This window comes from Ambystoma mexicanum, chromosome 14 (genome assembly GCF_040938575.1).
Source record: "Ambystoma mexicanum isolate Mex_15411 chromosome 14, UKY_AmexF1_1, whole genome shotgun sequence".
Lineage (NCBI taxonomy): Eukaryota > Metazoa > Chordata > Amphibia > Caudata > Ambystomatidae > Ambystoma > Ambystoma mexicanum.
In genome coordinates this window covers 626,090,146-626,113,268 of record NC_090940.1, presented here as the reverse complement: position 1 = coordinate 626,113,268, position 23,123 = coordinate 626,090,146, and the positions used below count along the sequence as shown (strand labels likewise).

Here is a 23,123-nt window from a genome sequence, read left to right as displayed (position 1 = left end):
CAAGTTTTACAAATTAAACAATAGTGTAAGGGCCCCTCTAACTAGAACGAATATGGGTCAAATACCCTGTTTTGTGGAGTTTCTTCCACTCATGAGGGTCTGCAACCACGTTTTAGCTCAGTGTACGCTTCACAGAGAAGAAGTATGAATTTGCATATCAGTGTGGTTGCCGTTGTGTTGGTTGCCATTGTGTTTTTCTGGGCCATTTCTTCCCTGAATTGTCTATGTGCCATTCTCTACTCTTCTACTCCTTCAACTAGTTGACATGTCTCTCACACTCCCTTGTATCCTTTGTAATGTACTCAAGAGGGTTTCAACTACACCGATCACATGTCTCTCAACTCCGACATTTCACTGTTCCCTTTGGCATCACTATTATTGCCTTCCACCCCAATAAGAGCATCATCCTCGACGTTTGACTGGCCTATCGATTGAAGGGAGGGTCAGAGAGGTTGGCACCAGTGACATGACTAGTTTCTGTTCCTGTTGTCCCAGGTGAAGACCCTACACTGTGACTGACCCCTCTGCACCTCCCCACCGATCCAGCCCCCCCTCATAACTGCGCCAGCAGAGTCCTATTCACACTAGAACCTGGGATTCCCTACGCTGCACATGTTGTGCAGTTCCAGCATATGTTGATGTGCCAGCTGCATGCCTGGATGCATCTACTGCACTCCTCATCACACACTGTGATCTCTGCATCTGCATATGAAGGCATGGATATACAAGGTTGTTATAGGGACAGCAATGCATAAAGTGATTGCAGTACTGTGTGTCGCAATTCATCTCCTTCCCTCAGCTCGCTTTCCTCTCCACACACCACACCCACAAGACCTACTACTGTTGTACTGGCATAGACATACATGTTTCCTCCCTTGGGTTTAGTTTACATACAACCCCATGGAAGAGGCGTGTAATGAGAACTCTGTGCATCAGTGTTGGCATGTAGCACTCTTGAACCTGATCTCTGGTAAGGCTCCTGTTGACAATACCTTCCCATTCGCTGCATTCTCGCAAGGTCTCTGTGCCACCACTTGTGGACATTATTTTGCTCCCCTTCACCATCCAATGCTTGATGGGTAAGTGCATCAGGCTATCTTAAGGGTCTGATTCTGTGCGCTGAATTGCATAGAAATGTCTTTCACGGTTTTATTTTGTTTCTGGTTTGATTTTCTGCCATTGTCCTCCGCTGTCTGGATCATGTCCTTGTATGGTCGTCACAGCTCAGATTCTCCTGTGGTACTGGTAGCAAGGTGCACTATCTTGGATGAGGCTTTTTGTCATTTCTCCATTCCTACATGAAATGCATGGCTGAATGGGCTGGGCTGCCCCTCCTCCCACTTCACAATTTGTGTAGTGTAGGGAATTTGATGTGCCTCAGAGGTTCTCGCAATCATTTGCAGATGTTGCATGATGCTGTCCTCGCAGCACATAGGGGGAGAGGGGTTATTCAGGTCAGTGGACTTCAGCCAGGGTTTGGAGGGGTCCCTCGTCAGCGCTCAAGTGTTTGGGAATGTGGAGTGCATATTACTGATTGGCAGGTACCGATTTTGGATAAGCAGAACTTGATGATTTCAATGGTGGCTTGGCCGGGATGGCACTCCCAACGGGTTGTGATAATGGTTCAGGACCATAGAAGGTTCCAGGGTTGTGGTCCCTTTTGACTTTTGGGGCTTGTTCCATCGTAACCGCTGCAGGCATGAGGCTTATGGCGGTGTTTGTATCCCAGGGCCCATGCCCCGTGTACTTGCCATCAGTGGATTCAGGGGGATTGCATTGGTGTTGTGTGCCAGATCCACAGGGGAGTTATGGTCCATGGAGTTGCTCTAACAGGACAAGCTCTTTGCAGAATTATGCTTATTTGCATATCAATGACAAGTGTGATGGATGGCCTGGTATGCATGAGTCATGCATTTTTGGTTGATAGGAAGTGTGTTGAGAGAGCCTGACACCGCTTTGGCGGGTAGTCGCATTGTTGTTTGTACATGGCCTCTTTTGCTGATTGTGCAGCATGGCTGGTTTTACTCTTTTTATTGTTGTCGTTTATCACACTTGTGTCTGATGCATGACATTGTGGGTGCCGCGTTTTTTAAATATTTTTTAGGATGTAATCAGGGCCTTTTATTAGTCAGTTCAGTGGATGGCATGTGCACCTGGTCATGTGAATGCCCAATTCTTTGTTGGTACTAAGCCTCTTATGTCTTTTGGCGCTGCATAGATCAGGCATCTATCTCTGTTTGAGGCTTTGGAGACGTTGTTTACTCCCTGCTTGTGTAGAAGCGTCTTGCGTGGCATGGTTCTCATGTAAGCATGTTTCTTGCACTTGCGCAGTGTGTTTTCTGTGTAGTAGTCCTTTTGTTGCCTGTAATCATCATGTACCAGCTCCCTTGCCGATAAATGACAATTCTGTTTTAAGTATATTTAAGCACTATGGTTTGTATTAAGCCTACTTAGTCCAAACTACAAGTAATATATGTGTAACAAATAATTAATTTACATGAAATGTGTAAAGGGACGTTCAGTTTCCTAATCTTTTCGTGGGGATGTGCCGGCCATGTGTCACAATGGAGTATTTGCCTGGGTTTTGGAGCTCAGTCCCAGTTTCCCTGGGAGTTTGTCTTTTGCCCTTTGTGGGTTTTTCCTTGATTGGTATAGGCGAAGTGTTTGTTTTGCAGAGTATTGGTAAAGACGTGTTTTGTACCTTCATAGTCATGATACTCGACCATAAATTGGCATTTCCTGAATCCAGAACTGTGCGTCCAATAAATCTAAAATACACAGAGCTTGGTAAATTTAGCTCATGTCCTACTCATTATAGGTGCAGGTCAACACATATTGCTTTATTTGTTTGGAATGTGATGACAGGAAAAAGCATTTTATTGCGCAGGGTAGACAACTTCATGTTAATGTTAGAAGTTGGCAGTATTCCAAACAATCATTTAAGCCCACTCTATGTGAATTCAATACTGTTTATCGATTTCTGTTCTGTTATTTGTAGGTTCATCAAAATCCCTTGTCCACCTCATGCAGATGCTTGAAAACATGGCAGCCCCATTTTTGAGGAAGCTACACTGGCTACCCATGGCTAGAATAAAATTCAAACTCTTGACAAGAATATGTAAGACACTGTATGACATTGTGGCAGACTACATAAGTCGACGGGTCACCTCTTACAACTCTAATCGACTCCTTAGATCCTCACTTTGTGTGTCTCTTTCTCTCTCTCTCTCTCTCTCTCTCTCTCTCTCTCTCTCTCTCTCTCTCTCTCTCTCTCTTTCTCTCTCTCTCTCTCTCTCTCATTCTGTTCCCAGATTCTTTAGAACCAGAGCCTTTGGCAAATCTTGCACGGTCACTGCAATCAAATACTCAAACAATCTACCACAGGACATTAGGCACATCTCCGATCTGATGCACAACAGAAAGAGACTGAATACATTATTATTAGGATCTGTCTTGACTATATTTCTTAAAGTTCATCTCACTGACCTCTTGGGTCGAATAGAGGAGCACCGAGGAACCATTTATTGTAGTTGCACCTTCTCCCATTTATTAAAATTGAAATTGACATCTAACACTAGATCGATGTTACCACATCCACATGATAATATTAGCAGCACCCTGGGAGAACTATCATCACTTTTTCGTAAATTAACAGATAGAAATATCAGCCTCTATTATTTGAATTTTCATCTAAGACCACTGTGAGATGACTTACCTCTGGGACAATGCCTAAGGATCCACATCAACTGTATTATCACCAGTGACTACATTCAACATGCCAATAGAAATTCACAGCTATCCCAAAAACACTACTGAAAATTGCTTTACGGAAACAGCATAGACCCCACACGCAAGTGTATTTACCCTAAAAAGACATTATATGGAAGCAGTGGTCGAAGTGTATGAAAAGAAGTAGTGGAACTATGTTCCCTGCTGGCCTGCCCCTGCTCCCCACAAACCCCATTGCCACAACCCCTCCCACACACACTACACCCCCCAACACTTGCATCTGCTGTTTAAGGGAACGTTCAGTGCACTGAAAGTGAAGGTTTCAACTTCTTCCTACACTTTTATTTCAAAACAAAACCATTCCGGAACGGTTTCTTTTTAAAATAAAAGTATAGGAACTGTATAAGGTAATTTAAAAAGTATCGGAGCATCGCTCCCGACCGCTCACGCTCATTTCGACCACTGTATGGAAGATAAAATAGTATACAAAGCCACATTAAGCCAACACACTCAAGGAATTTAAAAAGTAATTAACCAACACTGGTAATGTGTGAAATTCATATTGCCAGAATTTGAGCAGGAATATAAATGATTGATTGGCAGATTCCCTTTATCACAGTTGTACAGAAATGTCAACTGTTAAATCAATTTGGGGAGTGCTTCCAGTAAAGGTTCAGTCTTTGCATCTCTTGCTCAGTGTGCCGATTCTCAAAAATGATGGATGCCCTTAAGGCAGGCTTAAAAACATTAACATCTTAAAAACACTGACATTATAACAGCAAGTAAAGATATATTGCATTGATTGTCCATGCATGAAAAGAGTGTGAAAGAACTACCAGAGCAATCAACACGGGCACATCGAACCTCTATCTCATCTTACATGTAAACAACTTACATCTTCCTTGGTATCACATGACTTAACAATGAAGCATACAGACAATATTACGTTTGTGGACCCTTAAATAGTGGAAAAAACAGTTGGAGGGGCAGCCATCAATACAGATTGGCTTATAGTGAATAGAAATGGATACACAGTCGCCATTCAGGTGACGAGAGCTGAAATGATCTGTTGGAATGGTCCCCTCTTTTAGCATGAAGAGTCTTATGCTGTGCCATCAGATTCTAAACAAATATACCCAATATGGTATCATATCTGAAATAAAGCAAGTGTGAGTTAGGTCCATTAAACACTGTTTATGAGCAGTTCACTAGACACATACATGCTACCAAACGTAGAAACTTTAAAGCTAAGCCTTGATTAAATCAGCAATTTTTTCCTGGAAAACATGGCTGCTCGACGTAATTTGCCACCTGCTCACACAATATTGGTATTTAAGCAGCAAGTTTCAATGTACCCCCTTCCATCAGTGTCTTAAATAAACAACATTTGCTGTTGCAACATCCAGCAAGAAAACCCGTTTTCTTATCTAAATGTAGTGGCCTGTATCTGGGTATTTATTCTACGCTCGTTAAACTTTAGCCATTTCATACTATGGTTCACCCTTTTAAATGCAACCTATTTTATTGTGGCCTCCATGACGTCAATGCAGCAGTAATAATCAAGGCACAATTTTAAATATTAGTGTAATTAAACACACAGGTAATATTCAGGATGTTTGATAGATACTAATTTTAAACAATGTCACCATTTTGTTTTAAATACCCCTTTTCTCTTTTTGATGACCAAATGTATGGTAACAAACCAAGAAGATCCCCTTAAAATGAATTTTTGGCCTGGTCCTGAGACGCCAATAGTAGATATTCTGTTCAACACTCAGTCATTAAGAGCCTGTGAGGGAAGAGCCCGGCAACACTGGTATAAGGATGGTGCTTGATGGAGTTTGACTCAAGAATTGTTTCACATCAGTTAATTTCTAACACTGCGGCTAAGAACTGATTTTACTCTTGTTGCCTGAATTGTGGCCCCCTGCTCATTCTGTACATTAACATGAGTTCTTTGATGTAGAAAGAAAGCTAAATATTAAGTAAACTGTCAATTTTTGAAAGGTAAACTTGTTTCTTAATTTGGGTTTACAAGTAATTATAGAAAAGCTCTGAACCTGTTGAAAGCCCAACAATATACGGCCAATCAATGTGCCGAAACATGAAACTTGTGACAGGTTGAGTAACCTTGAGGGCTGGCATATAGTAAGAGACACCAATGCAAAACCTATGTTCTTTGCTAGTGTATTGAACATGTTTTCAATTCCTTGGTATTTATATTTGGTTAATTTTGAAATTCTTTGTATTATAGGGTTTCATGAAGGTTTTATTTCTATTGTCATAATCTGAATATAAGATACATTGACTGACAATTGGATTCCGTCTGTTAAGATTTGCAAATGTTTTAGGATCATAGTTTATAATTTGTTACTTTTGTTATTTACCCTTCAAATTGTTGCTTGATTTTCTCTTAAAACGTTTAAATAGGACAGTAAGTGATAACACCTAAGTCATTTCCTGTAGGAATTCCCTCCATTTTTGCTGTCAAGATTCGTGGCTGGGTAATTAAAGCTCCCTTTTTATGCTATTTCTATATAAATGTATGTCACATGTAATATGTGACATTTTGCGATGCAAAAGAATGGTGTTAAACGGAGTATCAACCCCTAAATGTATTTTTCTGCAGTGTTGATAGTTATCTATATAAATAAAAGTCAAAATGTGTTTTGTTTGTGGCAGGATTTTGTGGCAAAGCTTTTTTCCTTGGACAATTACACACCATTTCACCAATCTGCACCAAAATTGGCATAGTTGCATGTGAGGACACTCCGGACGTTACTGGATACATGACATTTGGACACCCCAAACCTTTCCCCAGACACTCTGGATGTTCTGATCTCCGCAGACCTTCCCCTTTCTATCCCTCTCACCACTCCTCTCTCCTGGAGTGATCACTTTCTTATTTCCTCCCATCTCACCCTCTCTACCCCTCAGGCCAAGCCAACTCCATCACTGCCACCCCCCTGCTCGGTCATCTGACCCATGAAGCGCATGTCAGTTGAGGCTTTTGCTGCCACTTTCTCACCCCCCACCCCTCTTTGGCTGACTCACACCCTGACACAGCCCTTTCCATGCTCCACTCCGCTATATCTGTTACTCTCGATGTTCTTGCCCCTGTCATGAGGATCCGCCTGAAGCCCAAAGCCAAGTGCAACTCCTGTTACGACTCATACCTCGTCACTCTTAAAAGCAAGTGCAGGGTGGCTGAGAGAAAATGGCGTGCTTCATGTACATCCTCTGACAAACTGGACTGCCGCCTGCTCCAAAGACAATAATGGATTTCTGTCCGCACCAAGAAGAGAGCTCACATCCAAGCCCGCGTCTCTGCGGCATCTAAAAAATCTGCTGAACTCTTTAAAATCTGCAAAGAATTGGCCAATCCTGACGCAGTCTCTACCTCTCCTGTCCCTTCCCGGGCCCTGTGCACGGCACTGGCTTCTCATTTCATCTCTAAAACTCCAGACATCCTGTCCTCTTTCTCCTCCTGTCCCCTTCCGCCCTCTACTCCCTGCTCTTCCTCTAGCCCTTCTTTGCCCACCACTCCTCCCTCCTTCTCTGCCTTTCCCCTGTTCTCCCCAGACAAAGTTTCTAGACAAGTCTGATCTATGAAAGTCTCGTCAAAACAGGTTCATCCCTGTTCCTCCAAAACCATCCAGTACCACATTGACTCCCAGGCTCCTGCCCTGCCTGACTTCTGCAACCACTCCTTCGCCACTTGAGTCTTCCCTTCCTCCCTGAAGCACGCCCTTGTGCACCTTCTTCTTAGGAACCCCTCTGCCGACCCGTCCTGCCCGGCTAACTATTGCCCAATCTCCATCACTCCTTTCCTGGACAAACCCTGTTGGTTGTCTCCATGATCATTAGTCTGGCTTCATAGCTGCCAGAAGCATGGAAACTGCTCTCCTGAGCATCCGTGAAGACATGCTCTCCAACCTTGATTCCAATACCCCCTGCGTCCTCATCTTACTTGATCTCTCTTCTTCCTTTGACACGGTCAACCATGCCATCCTGCTCAACTGTCTCCATGATAACCTGGGGATCACCGGTCAGGCCCTGGTGTGGCTGACTTCTTTCCTCTCTGATCGACCCTCCCAGGTTCAACTTGGGTCCTTCCTCTCCTCTATCTCTATCTCTACTTGTGGTGTTCCCCAGGGGTGTAACCTCTCTCCCTGGCTGTCCAACCAATGCCTGGCACTTCTTTCCCTCTGCATTGCCGCTCTGTGCCCCAATTTCCAGTGCTATGCTGATGACACTCAGCTCATTTTCAGGCTCCCCTCTGCCACCTCTTCTCCCTCTCTCATCTCCGACTGTCTGTCCGCCACCCAGGAGTGGTGTGCCGCCAGTGATCTCTGCCTTAATGCCAGTAAGACCGAGATTCTCCCCATCGTCACACCCGCTCCCTCCTTTCCTGTCACTCTCTGGCTGGCCTCTCTTGGCCCTCTGCTTGCTCCCTCCTGTGAGGCTAAAAACCTTGGGGTCATCTTCGACTCCACACTCTCCTTCTCTCCTCACATCTCTGACGTCTCTAAGAAGTCACACTACCAGCTGCACCTCCTCAGAGGTATTCTTCCTTTCCTCTCCTTCCCCCAGAAGCTCACTGTCTCCAGAGCTCTGGTCCTCTCTAGGCTGGACTATTGCAACAGCCTCTTTCTAAATCTGCCTGCTTCTACTCTCCGCCCTCTGAAACTCATCCAGAACAGGACCGTGAGAATTGTCCTTGGCCTCAAACCCAGGGATCATATCTCTCCAGGACTGAAATCTCTGCACTGGCTCCCAATGGCTGCGAGGATTAAGTTCAAAACCCTCTGCATTGTCCATAAGGCCTTCTGGGGTCTGGGGGCTCAATACCTTCAACGCCCTCTTCCTATATATCTTCTTTCTCGAGCTCTTCATTCATCCACCTCCAACTCCATCAGGGTCAGTTGCTTCTCCAAGCAAGAGTTGGTGGTAGATCTCTTTCCTTGTCTGGGGCCTCCCTCTGGAACAGCCTCCCTGAAACTTAAGGAGAATCATCTCTGGTTCCGGAAGCACCTCAACACCTTTCTCTTTGCTTCTGCTTTCTCTCCTCCTCTCCCCTGCTGACTTCCTGGCTTATAATGAAACTGCACTGGTTACCTGGCCACCCTCTGATCTCGGTCCCAGGTCCTCTCCCCCACCAGTCGCACTTCTGTACTTCCTTCCTGGAAACCCCCGCACTTGGGGACTGTTTTTCTGTATCTCTACAGTCTCACTACCAGCACTTGACACCTGAAGTCTGCAATTACCCTTTCAGGTGCCACCTGCTGGCCATTCTTTTACTTATTGTTATTTTTTTTAATTATCCCTTGTACTACACTGTCTCCCTCACTCTCCCCCCACCACCGGGCTTTCCTCCTTCCCCTTCCCATACCCTTGCGTGATCTGAATGACACCTGGACTAGTAGGATCGTTGTCTGTCTTCCCTCTGTTCCCCCTCCCCTGCCTCGTCGCGCCGTGAACCACTTGTGTATAGGCGCGTTATAAATGCCATATCATATCATATATCATTTAAGCAAAAGTCAAAATGTGTTTGTTGGTTTGTGGCAAAGCTTTGTTCCTTATACAATTCCACACCGTTTCACCAATCAGCAGCAAATTTTGCATAGTTACCTGTTGGGACCCTACGGACATTACTGGCTACATGCCATCTGAGCATCCCACCCCATTCTCTGGCTTTCAGCACAAATCCACATTTGATTGTCGGTTTGTGGCTTGCCGAAGCGTTGTTCCTTACACAATTCCACACTGTTTCACCAATCTGCACCAAATGTTGCACATTCACCTGTTAGGACCGTCCAGACGTTATTGGCTACAAGACATTTGTACAACCCATCCCTTCACACATGAGACGGGGTCCTGAAATTGGCAAAACATCAATGTGATTGTAGAAGGACCGGTCCTGACGCGAGGAACAAATCTCGATGTCCCGGTCATAGGATGCACGGTTTCCCAGATATTTGCACTGCAATGAACTGCACCACACCAGGGTGAGGCGACAGGTGGGGAGAAAGCAGAGAAGCTCCCAGTATGCAGCAGCACACCAACTCTCGCCTCCCCCGAATGTCTGCTCTTGGGTATGTCAGCCAGCCACATGAGCCCATTCTCAGGGCAGTTTACTTCAGGGTGTAAAGCACATCAAGCGATAAGTGAATCGGAACAGCGATTTACAGGATCAGTGTTATCATGTCTGTCTACATAACCCGTTCGGAGAACAGGTACTTCTGTTAGTTAACAATAAATGCATTTGGAATGTGCATGTCACGTTTTTAACAGTGGGTAGATGATGCCAAGAACATAACATACATGTTCACAGCATGAAGTGTGGCACTCCTTGATAGGAAAACGTATGCTTGAGAATAGGTGCGACCCTCCCCTGCAAGAGAGCAACTTTCATTTCCGGCTGCATGGGAACCAGCAGTTTCTCTTGCAGGAGCACCAAAAATTCTGACACCGTGTGAAAATGAAGCCACACAAAACACAATAAACGTGATTATGCATCAGTAAACAACAAGGTCTGTTCCCTTCCCTTTGTACTGGAGCAACCTGTTATTCTCAGAAGTAATTTAGCCTTACTAAGCTTTGGTTGATAATTAAGGCAACAGGCATTGTTTTCCCTGGGGGGAGTGAGCAGACAATATACAACCAAGATGAGGAGAGTCCTAGAGGGAGACTGTGCATAGGCAGAGGGGAGTCCTGGATTGGACCTGGGGCTTGCCTGCTGCCTGTGTTTGGACCTCCGAGTGCCATGTTGGGAACAGGTGTCCAGCCGTACGTGTTTCCCCATTCCTGTTTGGATAACTGCGGGCTGTGAATGCTTTGCAAGAAACAGTTTAAGCTACCTTGGAGGTGCAGGGGCCGCAGGGTTTGGGGTGACGGAAGCACCGTGGTGGGAGGCGAGGGAGATATGCAGTCAATTTCGTAACCCTGGGTCCCAAGCTAAAACCCACTGATATTGCTGAGTGAAGTTGAACTATTCCGAGGTGGCTTGTTGTCTCATGCAGAAGGGATGTGGCCTAGCTGTTTGAGCGGGGGCCAAGTCACACTTGTATCTGCTTTTAACACTTTGTAAAAGTCAAGACTCAAAAAGAATGCAATAGACATCTTCCCAGAGAAATTGCTATGGCTATTGTTGCTTTAAAGCTTTCTATCCATTACGTTTTGGTTTCTAAATTGTCATTGTTACGTGGCATTGGTATAGTAATGCCTGTTGCACAGTGTCTCCCCCCGACCCCCTTCATCACCATTCTCCCTTCCCTCCATCCCCAACCCTGTGAGGGGTCACAGTTATTAGCTGCTATCGCAGAAAGTTCTCTGGACTCATGGAACTCCTTAAACCCACATAAATGGTGGGCCCAGACAGGATACCACCGTCACCTTAAAGAAAACTGGATTCTTTCTGGGGTCAGATAGACCTTGTATTCTGAGTATTGTGGCGATGGAGGATACCGTGAGTAATGGGGGCTATCATACATCATCTGAACCTTAAACTTACTCCTATTTGTCTTTCATACTCATGAACTATGTGCATAGATGTCAGCAGATGCCAGCTGTAGGTGAACCAGTGCTTCCTTTTAAAGACAGTAAAAATTGCATCTCACCAGCAAGGCATTAGCCCATTGGCAGTGGGTAATAGTTTCCTTTCCAGTTTTGAACTTGTGTGGCCATGGTTATTAACATTCCAAGTGATTGGAGATAATTAATTGTCCGCCCTCATTAGAACATGGTGTCCAGCTAGCCAGCTGAGAATGCATTATAGTTCTATTTACTTCCCAATTACTGGCTCCAAGGTCAGAGGTTTGACATTGTGACCTTTGCATTGAGCATGCAGGGCACGTCCACTTTGCATTCACATATGCAGTGGAATTTCTGTATTAGCATGTTGAAAAACATCAGTGTACAAAGTGATCGATTGAGTCTTTCATGCCTCTTTCATTAGTGGCTCCAATATGATAACCTGCTTGTCTTCAACTAGACATCTGGTTGTTGTATAATAGAGGGTTCCACTGAGAGCACAGACTTCGTCAGAGTTGTAAATGCAGATTAAAAACATGACCATCTGCTATACAAACTACGTTTGTTAAATATATTGTAGTAAATGCAACAGAAAATGTTTGTACATACAACTCTATCCAGACAGGATGCCCAGAAGACTAGCTAAATATGAATTGCATAATATTGTATAAATAAAGTATAGACAACTTATGAAAAGTTATTAACATATGACATGCTGATTGTGTGTGTTAGAACAATATATGAAAGACTAGCTGAATATTCAAACTCTTTTCTTTTCTTAGGGAATGCAGTCGTATTTTTGGTGAAGATGGTCTGACGTTGAAACTCTTTCTAAAAAGAAGTGCTCCCTTTTCCATTCTGTGGACCTTGAGTAATTACCTCTATTTGCTGGCTTTAAAGAAGTTGACAGCAACTGATGTCTCTGCCCTGTTCTGTTGTAACAAAGCCTTTGTCTTCTTGCTTTCTTGGATTGTGCTGAAAGACAAGTTCATGGGAGTAAGGGTAATATACATGATTTCAAACCAATTATTCACCTGTTAAAGTACACATCGCATTATGATTTCAAAAGTAATGTATACATGATGTTATTACTCGCTGTTGCAAAGTTTCCTAATTGTTGCTCTTGCATCATAGTCGCTAATTATTTAAAAAGAAAATTAAGTCCACTTCTAGTTTCCAAGAGACAAGAGTTGTGAATTCTCTCCTTCTTTTGAAACTAATGTTCAATAAGAGGGTATTAGTTGCATATTGTTTTATCCTTTCACTTACTGGAACCTTACAGCTTTCATCTCAATTAATGTTGTTAAAATTGCACCTCTGCAGTATATATTTTCTGTAACATTATCAATCTTATTCATGAAATGCATCAACAATCTCAATATGGTCTTATTGTAGGGTTATAGAACACTGGTTGGGTTAGTTTGAAAGGTTTACAGTGAGACTAAGAATTCACCTGTAACTGGCATTTCATAATACAGAAGTTAAAACATTAGCTGTCTTGAATGATTGGAAGGTGATGTGTGTTACTGATGTCAGCATATTTCCCATCACACCACCTCCCCATCGCAATTAACTCTCTCCCAATGCCCTTTGGATATCAGGTTTATGACTGCATTGTTGGAACATGTTGTGGGTCATCTTTACTTTTGAGTTTCTTTTATTTCTATTGTTCTGGTTTGTGTTACGCGAGGACAATAGCAAACTACTGAAGCCAACTTCTGTTCCAGTGTTCTGCAACCTGTGGTTCTCCAGATGAAATGAGATACCTACGATCCCTCACCATTTGTTCTGGCTAGTGTAGATGGCAATTGTAGTCCAAACATCTGCAGAGCCCAGGATTTCAGACCCCTGTTTTATTCCTCAACTTTAAATCCATGTACTGGTGTATTTCTTAAGTATTTGTATTCTGTGCATAGCCTTGTGTGTATCTGAATAGTTCATAAATCTTTGCAGTCTCTACCAAATATTTTCCAAAAATGTTTGAGCAATCTTCATCAAAACATGTCATTGGAGGTGTACCTGCTCCTCATGCTCTCACATAATATAAAACAAAATTGCTTTGGCTCCTCAATGATTATGTTCCACTTTTTAAGACAGTTCATTTTGATATATCTCCTCAACAGTTCTCAGTACTTAGCTTGTTTGTAGGACAATCTTTATAATGTAAAAATGTGCCTGAATAACCTGTGCCACCTTTGTGAGGGCAAACTTGTATTTTGTAACCGCACAGTTATTGGCAAAGATACAGAGCAAAAGGAGCTTTTCGGCAATTAAATAAAAGTGCTATGTAAACGACGAAGGCAGTAAGAGTAGGTATAAAATTAGAAACATGTTCCTGCTACAATTAATTTCAGATTTTTAAAATGTGTTTTACTAATGTTAAACTTGTCTAAATAGCTGTGTAGTTTCTGCTGAAATGTTTACCTACATTTTTGGATGCCAGATTTGAGCATCATGTAGAAGCTCCTAAAGGCTTGAAGATGTATCAAGAAAAATGTTTAGAAACTTAATTTGAGAAAAATATGTTATTTCTATGAGACATTCAGGACCATTTTTGTTTAATCTCCAGTATGTTCCTTTTTGCCAAGTATCTTGAACTTTGGGGTATTTTTAAAACACTGATCTGATCCCACGAGAGGGAAGGGTAGAGCAATGCAGCACTTCCCATAGCAACCCAAACTGTGCTGTTGCAGAAACATGCTCTGTTAATAACAAGAAAAAGAGGGTCCAGGGAAAGGGACAGGGGTTTCATAGGTTGACGTGGACGGAATAAAAGGACATGTGGTTAGCAAAAGGCTAGGATCTGAGGGTGGTTGGGTCTGGGAGTAGTTAGTGTGAACAGAAGGCGTTTGAGTTATTTCCTGAACCTAGCATTGACGGGCATATCTCAGACATAGTAAACGAAAGAGGGTCCAGACTGTGGGGACTTATATAACTGTGCGTGTTCCGATTCTCTAAGTAGATCATTGGAATTGTGGGGTGTTTGGGTTTGACCAGTGAGGGATATATTCTTCCTTAGGTAATCCATTTGGCTAGTATGGAAGGACTTCAGCCCAAAATAATAGGGCTGTAGATACAGAAACCAGTGCATTACGCAGGGCTTAGTATCCTTTCAGAGAATGATCTATGTTAGGGGGGAATGATCTGTGAACAATCCGAACTTCCTTCCCATAAGGTAATTCCTTAAATAGCCAATGGCCCATTTTATAGTGAAGGCCACCAATTCAATAGTAGCGTTGTTTCTCTCCCTAGGAAAAAGCTTCCGGGTCATATAAAGGGATAGGGTGTTCAATGCCGTTGTACTCAGGGGAGAGAACTGTCCCCAACCCAACCTGTGAATCATCAGTCTGTAATATGGATTGCTTATTGAAAGTCGCAACTTTAAAGATTGGCTTGCTACATAGAATCTGCTTTAAGGTTATAAAACAAGCTTGGTTTTCCTGATTCCATTTTAACTTTTGGGGTTGGAGATGCCCATCTCCAACAAAGAAAGCCAAGTATTTAACTGCTGATTGGGCAAGGTGGCACTTTGTTGAGTTAGTGGTAAAACCTGCCTTCCTTACGGCTTATATGATTTGATATAGATGGTAAATGTGTTAATTCCAGGTTTTGCTGTAAATGACATGTCATCAAGATATGCTAAACAAAATGAGAAATATGGGCGTACAGTTTTATCCATGAGTCTCTGGCACGGGAGCGCCATGGAGCCCAAATGGTAATACCTTGCACTGAAATAATCCTAGAGGGGTGGATAAAACTGTCCTCTCTTTGTCCGTTTGGGTTCACTGTCACCTTCCAATATCCCTTTGTCAGATCAATCGTGGATAGGTAAACAGCGTAGCCCAGTTGATCAATCAGAGCATCAGTCCTCGGCATGAGGTAATTGTCAAACCGGGTCCGTGTTTACCTTCCGGAAATTTATGCAGAACCTCCATGATTGATCGGGACTATTGGAGAGGACCCGGGACTCTGAGAGGGTTCTATTATGTCGGAGGCTAGCATGTGAACAGCGGAAAGGCATGCACTGGGGTTCTCTGGTAGGTCTGCCGGTGGGTTAAAAGGTGATGGTGCACTGAGTCCAGGGCCCAGCGAGGATCCATTGCAGGCATTTCCTGTTAAAGGCAGTACAGACGTTAGTGTGAATGAGACCTGGCTTGGTACCCTTCAAAGTCGAAGAGCAAGTCCCCTGCCTAAAGACCATGTGGGGAAAGATTCCCGTGACCGTGAAGTTTCAGTGATGGATTGATGCCAATGGGCCTGATAGGGTAGTGCAATGGCAGCGCTTAAATGTGTCTCTCAGGAGCCATGACACAGGCTCCACTGGAGATGAGGATTCCCTGGTGCCATTGTGCCTTTGATCACTTCTGGAGGCGCAAGAGATAGGGGAGTCTTGCAACACAGGCTTTTGCGAGTTATGCTGATAGGCACTTTGTGAGAAGTCCAGGGATCCTTTTCTATCGCCCAAACCACTGAAGGAGCCTATCAATAGCGCCTCACAACCATAGACATGTGCTACTCCAGGAGACGTTTGACCTCTAGTGCTACAGATTTCTTTGAGAATGGTCTGAAAGGAGCGACCCTCACAGGGATGTCGAGGGGCAGAGTGTCACAAGAAAAGACGGGGTGTGCAGCGAAGCTTCGAAGGCTGGTGGTCTGGCAGTCAGGAGTAAAAGCACAATCATTTTGAAGTTCAAACGAAAAGGACATGCACCCAAGTGACCTGTGTTTCTTCTGAATGACTTACCTTTTGACAGGGAAGAATTAACTGTGCAGTGTTGTTATCCATCATCAACCCCAAGAACTCCATCAGCTTGGAGGCAGCAACTCTGACTTCTCCTAATTGACTAAGACACACAAATTCTGCAGGTGGGTCATGGCAAGCAATGGTCCTTCCTCCTGCAACATGAATATATATATATATATATATATATATATATATATATATATATATATATATATATATATATATATATATATATATATATATAACTGAAATCTAGTCTGGGGCGCAGGGCACTCTGGCATTAATTGTATTGAAAAACTCCATTGCTACTAATGAAATCCACACACAGACTGTGTTTGCTGTGCAGCCAGGAAGTCCTTTATTTGTAAAAGTATATGGACAAGGAAGGCAGCAGCAGCATTGCACAAGAAAAGAATGACGCGTTTCACCCTACACGGGCTTCGTCTGGTGTATATATATATATTTCCATTTAGAATAGCATAGAAAACGCTATTACCTCGACACTCCTCACCATCCAGTTCCAAACAAGAGGTTCCAAGTTATCTCATCTCAAGGCACGATATGAAAAAGCAACTGCACCGGTTGTGTGCATTTGAACAGCCTTTATTTAATTCATAGCAGTTTCTTAAAAAGGAAAGATTCCCAGTAAAATCATTAGCCAGGCGGCAGCCTGACGCGTTTCGCCACAACCTAGTGGCTTGCTCACAGTTACTCCTCCCCCTTTGGGAGTTTGTTTTTAAACCCAGCACCACACCATAGTGATAAACATAGAAGAGGTGACTTACAGCGAATGTCAATCTATGGTTGGTAGCCATATTGGATTGGGTTATCAAGGCCAAGCTTACCCATATCACGGAAAACAAAGAAAATTAGCTAAAAAAATGAAAGCATTATTTTCAACGTTCATTATAAGGAATACATATTATTAGCCGGTCAAGTGGCACAGCGAGTAGAGCGCTCGCTTTGACATCCGTGCAGACCCTGCTAAAGCAGGTTTGAATCCCGGCAGGGCCAAACTCAGCCTTTCATCCTTCCGAGGTCGATAAATGAGCTCCACACACCGTGGGTAATAATAAGCAGCGCTCAGGTACCTCAGGGTTCGTAGCGCTATATAAATGCCAAATTATTATTATTATTGTCATTGTTACATTGTAAAAGACATGATAGAAAGTCGTCATCCTTTTCTCTGTGTGTTTTGGGCTTTATCTGTTACGTTTCAAAGGGCTACCATGTTCCACTGATTGCATAACCAAGGATGCTGTATGGTAACGAAATGTAATACGTATTTCTAAGGGTCATATTTAAAGTGCATAGTGCATTTAAAGAAAAGCTAACAAAATGTAATACGCATTTCTAAGGGTCATATTTAAAGTGCATAGTGCATTTAAAAAAAAGCTATTTCCTTTTCTAAAACATATATTACCAGACCATGGAAAGATATAGGGCTCCTTATTCAATTAAAAAAAGTATTTAACAGCACTGGAACAGTTTATCACAATCTTCGATAAACATGTGCATATATGGCATAATGCTATATATTATGCCACAGTTACTTTGCCAGTGCAAAATTGCAAACTTTAAAGTGCTAGTGCCTTGTGCATTCCAATACTAAGGAGAGCCATGGCTGGGTTCATGAGTTCATGCTAATACAGTACAAGTTACATTCATATGATAAGTGAATGTTACCTATTCATAAAGCAGCATTGACATGATATAAAGTGCATAGTGCCTTCCTATAATCAATGATACATGTATGACCCATAATGGAAAACCCAGGTATAGGATACAGCAACATATATTTGCAATAAATATATCCTACTAGATGTAAAAGAAACAACTTAAAAAGTATTCTATACAATGCCATATATGTTATGCAACAGTTAATAAATGTTCAGATATTTTCCAAATCTGTATATTGTCCTTTTTAACCAATTCAATGTGCAAATAGCCTGTGATCATGATCAACCATATATTGCAAGTTACCATAAGAAGGGGAATGGAATATGAAGCCATACACCACGAATTAAAAAATGTTATGAACATTAAACGAGGGAGAAAAGAAAGAAACAACCTTAACATACAACCAAACATCAGGAATTCTAATATAGGGTCCTCTGGGTTGATGATGAGGAATATTAGGTGGGCACTATAATGCACTAATTAAGTCCCCAAAAAGGTGTATAGTTCCTCATCAACATTATGGCCAACAGGGGTCTTACTCTCAAAATCGAGAATACATTTGGCCTCTTCTTGTCGGAGTGTTTTCTCCTTGTCACCTCCTCTAGGGCTTGGAATGACCCTCTATATACCAAAAAATGTAAGACTTGTTTGGTCCCCATTGTGGAATTCGGAAAAGTGCTTGGCGATAGGATATGTACAGTCTTTATTAATGATGGCTCTGACGTGTTGTAGGATGCGTACCTTCAATTTGCATTTGGTACTTCCTACGTACCATTTAAGGCACAGGCATACCAAAACATAGACCACCAGCTCAGATTCGCAAGTGATTTTGCTTTTTATGTAAACCAGATGTTTCAAAATTGGATGAGTGTAACTTTTACAGTTTTTTGCATATTTGCAAATCTTACATCTGGTACATTTCATGAAGCCACCTCCTGATGTAGAAAGCCAATTGGTGCCAGCATCACTCATTTCTTCAGCCATATAGCTGTTCACCACTAAGTCTCTAATGGAAGTACTCTTTCTAAAGGTGATATCCAGATGGTCATTTAGTAGGCTGCCAATATCTTTATCTGCTTTCAGCACCTTCCAATATGTTTTAATTATCCGTCTGATAATAGGTGCGTGGCTTCCAAATGTCAAAATCAGTCTGGTGGTGTTTTCATTGTCTCTCTTACTTTGGTCCGACTTTGATGCTATTAGCATGCTGTGTCTATTCATTTCTCTGACTTTCAGGTATGCCCTTTCAATGATCTTTTTAGGATACTGTTGTTGCAGGATGTTCTGGGCAGTCACTTTACTGGCTAGATCAAAGTCCATTATGTTGCTGCAGTTTTACCTGATACGGATGAATTCTCCATAAGGGATGCTCCATAGTAGGCTCTTAGGATGTGCACTATTAGCGTGTAGTGGAATATTGGCACCTGTAATTTTTCTATACAGTTCAGACTCAATTTTTTGTGCCACAATCTTCACCTGCACGTCCAGAAATACAATTGATTGCCTGTTGTGGTGTTCAGTAAATTTGAGATTCAAATTGTTGGTGTTAAGCAATTTGACAAACTCACACCACAGCTCCCCCGTGCCCTCCCAAATGATGAATAAATCATCAATATAGCGAAGCCACAGTACAATTGTTTCAGTGAATTTTTCATGTGCTCCGGCCCACACTGTGGTTTTCTCCCAATGTCCCATCATAAGATTTGCATGCAACGGTGTGAAGGTCGTACCCATCGCAGTACCTTGGGTTTGGCGGAAGGTCTCATTGTTGAAAATGAAAATGTTATTTTCTAGGCATAGTTGGATCATTTCGAGGATCATTTGAGAATGTTGTAAATGATTAACAGATCTCATATTGAGGAAGCTTTGGCAAGCACGTATCCCATCATCGTGTTTAATTGACGTGTACAGAGACACTACATCCATGGTTGCTAGTAAGTAGGTGGATTCCCATGGAAGTTCGTCGATTTTTAGCAGAAAATCAGTTGTGTCTCTCACATATGATGGTAATGTGGATACAAATGTGCAAAGAACCTCATCCACAAATGTGGACATATTTTCCAGTAACGACTCGCACAAGGTCACAATAGGTCTCCCTGGTAGTTTACGGGGATTCTTATGGACTTTGGGGGGGAAGTAGATAGTAGGAATGACGGTATTCTTGGAAAATAGAAATCTCATATATATATATATATATATGAATATGACATATTGCTGCACGAACATCCACATGCTTGATCCCTTCGGTGTGCAGTTTCAGAAGCATATTAAAGCACTTTTGTGTGGAAAAAAGATTGACGGGAAGGATCACAAATTCCTAGGTCTGACCTACTAGGTAAACTGCATGAAATGTTGGTGGAGAGTGAAAACTGCGGACACCAGGTAGGCCTTGTGCAGGTCCAAATATATCAACCATCCACTGCTTGCTTGCAGCCCTAAAAGAGCAGTCCCTCTATTTTGAAATACTTTTATGCTACCCCTTTCATTACATTACCCGAGGTCCATTGCATGCAACACTTTTTTGTATCAAGAATGTTGTTTGCTAACCACTCAGGATGTTTTTTTGGTAGGAATGATGGCTTCCTTTCAGGAGAGACCTGTCCATCAGTTCCTTGTCAACCCCTGGAATGGAGTTCTGCAGGACCCCTGCTGGAAGCCCTATAATGTTTGTAACATCAAAGTGGTCCTTTTTCTGTCCACAATTGATTTGAAAAATGAGCACTCGGATCCCCACAAGTGGAACAGGGCTTCGGTACCCTCACCTGCAGTAATGGCAAGTGGCCTGGATCATTTTCATTCACAGTTTGAACCCCCCAACGTTTGGAGAGGGAGAAAGTATTTTGCTGCTTGTATTGCCAGTATTGTGAAGAGTGTGGAGATCCAGAAGAAGGACTTGGACCAGCGACTGACATAGTTTAAAGGATTTTTATTAAAATTAAAAGAGAACCCCTAACTTGCCTTATTTCTATAAGGGAATTTTACCAACCTAGAAACTAAAACTAATGGTGCTCGTCAAAGAAAACAGTCCTTGATCTAAAATCATATCCAACTGATCTGTCACTACCACTTTGGAAAACTGAATTAAAAAGAGAGGCCAGAGCAATGACCTCTATCTTCCTGGCCCCATCACTTGGATGGTCTGTCGATAGTTCCAAGTTCAGTAATATAAAAGTTTGCAACTTTCTTGCAGATTTTCTTAGTCCAAATAAAAGTTCCTCCTTATGGTTCCTTCTTCCTCGGGAAACAAAGGGTTTTTCTAAAGACCTCTCCAGGTTCTCCTTTTTACACAGTTCTATTTATAACAGTCTTGGTGCTCTTGGACTCCCCAAAGTCCTACAGTGTCCTAATAGACTTGTTTTCTCTCAATTTACGTATTTCACACAGGGTGTTTGCCCACTCTATGTTCTTAGGCTCCCTTAACCTTGTCTGCTTTCCGAGCCTGCATTCAACGTGTTTGTACCTCTCAGTGATAGTCTGTGCGTGGGAGCCTTCGACTGTTGCTACTTGTCTCGGCAGCTTACGTCCTTCGGGTGTAGAGCTCAGGAATCCAGGCTCTCCTCAGTGAGCTGGTCTCGGTATCGGTTACTGGGCTCTGACCCCACCACGGCTTGTCCGTGGCTGCGCCACCAGAAGAAATGGGTGCTTCTCCGTTTCCACGTCTTCTCCCAACCTGGACTTCACCGTCAGAGAAAATGGCAGGCTTCTGGTGTCTGACTAGTGTTGGGTTTGCTCTACATGCTGCGTCAGCCTTCAGGACATTTCCTCCAGAGTGTTTGCCTCTGCGTAGGGATCACACACAAACTTAAGTAGGAGTTTCCTTCTCCCCATTCACAGTTCCTCTCCTGTTTAAGTACGTCATCACGAACAACAAAGGTGTGTCCTTCTTCCATGGGTTTGGCACTCAGATGAAATCCAGCATTTCCTGAAGCCAACAGGAAGTAAGGCCTGTCACAAGTTGGTGGAGTCAAAACAGGAATAAAATAAGGTTGTGCAAGTCCCATTTAGGCAGAGAATGTATTCTGGCCTGCAAGGTCCTTATCGGACTGGGAGTCCTTGTCCCCGAGAGGGAACTCACACCCAGCGAGGTCCCACTTGCCCAGACCCCTATGGAGGGTCTTGCATAGCGGGCTCACCTGCCTAGCCTGACAGGGGGTTGCTGCCCTATGGGGAGAACGAAATGCATGGTTTTGACCACGTCTTACGAACGGATGGCAAAAGGCTTAAAGGAAAACCCCTATTCTGGAAGTCTGGGCATTGTCCAGTGGAATAAAGGTGGTAATGAACTTTGTATTTCCTTGTCAAATGGGAAACCAAGAAGGAGCCTGTGCACGTATCTCAACAAAGTTAAATGTTCACCTCCAGGATGATGCAGCATGCACTTGCAAGTACGAGGCCCGCGGCTGGACCAACTGCGCTTTTCCTCCATCTGAGGTTGTTAAATTGAGTACCATTAAAGTGGGTAATAATAACAGCTGTTGTTCCAGCACCTAGCTGTAGAAGGAATATGTCATGAAGTGCTATATAGTAACGCAAATTATCATAAGAAGACCATGAGGCTCTTTTGAGGAAGCCACATTGGCAAACTTAGAATCTATTTTTATTAGAACTATTCCTTAATGTTTGGTAACCATAGCATAGTTTGTTTTAATTACCTAATAGGAAAAGTCCCCTCTGAAGTGGTTCCACCAGCCCAGACCCGATCTTCCAGTGTTATGATCATGACCAAAGTATAAACAGTTTATCCTTGCAGGCTTTCCATGAACGATCAATCCCTTTTATAGAGTCTCAGTGTGACTTAGACACAAATGTCAGTATGCTTGAGTTCAGCTCCATAGTCTCCAAAACCTTGCCTTTGACTGTTGACTTGGGTCCCTTTGCTCTGGCCTTGCCTCTGATCTTCTCTACAGATGTATGCAACCTGTAGTGCAACTATTTCACAATTTTGGGCAACAGAGTCCGCTCTGATGACTTTGGGTGTATGACACTGTTCTGGTCGAGCATCTCCTCTTACACTCTTCCTTCCAGATATGCTAAGGGTTGAACAGAATGATCTCTGGGACCTTTTTCAGAGTGTGGGTTCCCACAACAACTATCTTTCCACTGCAAGTGAGAGCCACCCTCTTCCCTTGTTCCTCTGAAGTTGATGTAGACACATGTTATGTCCTATTGCGCTTCCACTGGGCCTGGGGGTCTAGTGCTCACACCTGGATGTTCAACCAGGAGTGCTTACCTGAGCTTTACAAGGGCATTTTGAGCAGTTGACATGGTATCCTTCCCATTCAGAGCTAAGCCAGTCGGACTAGGCACTGGGCCTCTTGCAGTCGACAAGTCTACCCCTGCCTCATCTTTGTGCATTGGCTATCAGCAGCTGCGCTTGGCAATATGAGCAGTACTGCTGAATGTTATGCCGGTCATGTAAAGGAGTGGTGTGCTTCCA

At 43.1% G+C, this 23,123-nt stretch overlaps 1 protein-coding gene across 5 annotated transcripts in view; it reads left to right on the top strand.

Annotated features, from left to right (window-relative positions):
* Window positions 1-23,123, top strand: part of SLC35F4 (solute carrier family 35 member F4) — a 647,823-nt gene that overhangs the window by 458,678 nt on the left and 166,022 nt on the right. For 4 of the 5 annotated variants that reach the window (XM_069638080.1, XM_069638083.1, XM_069638082.1 and 1 more), the window contains one exon: window positions 12,045-12,264. In XM_069638080.1, coding sequence (XP_069494181.1) covers window positions 12,045-12,264 — 220 coding nt within the window. The remainder of the gene's footprint in view (window positions 1-12,044; window positions 12,265-23,123) is intronic. The other variant, XM_069638081.1, reaches the window with a different exon arrangement.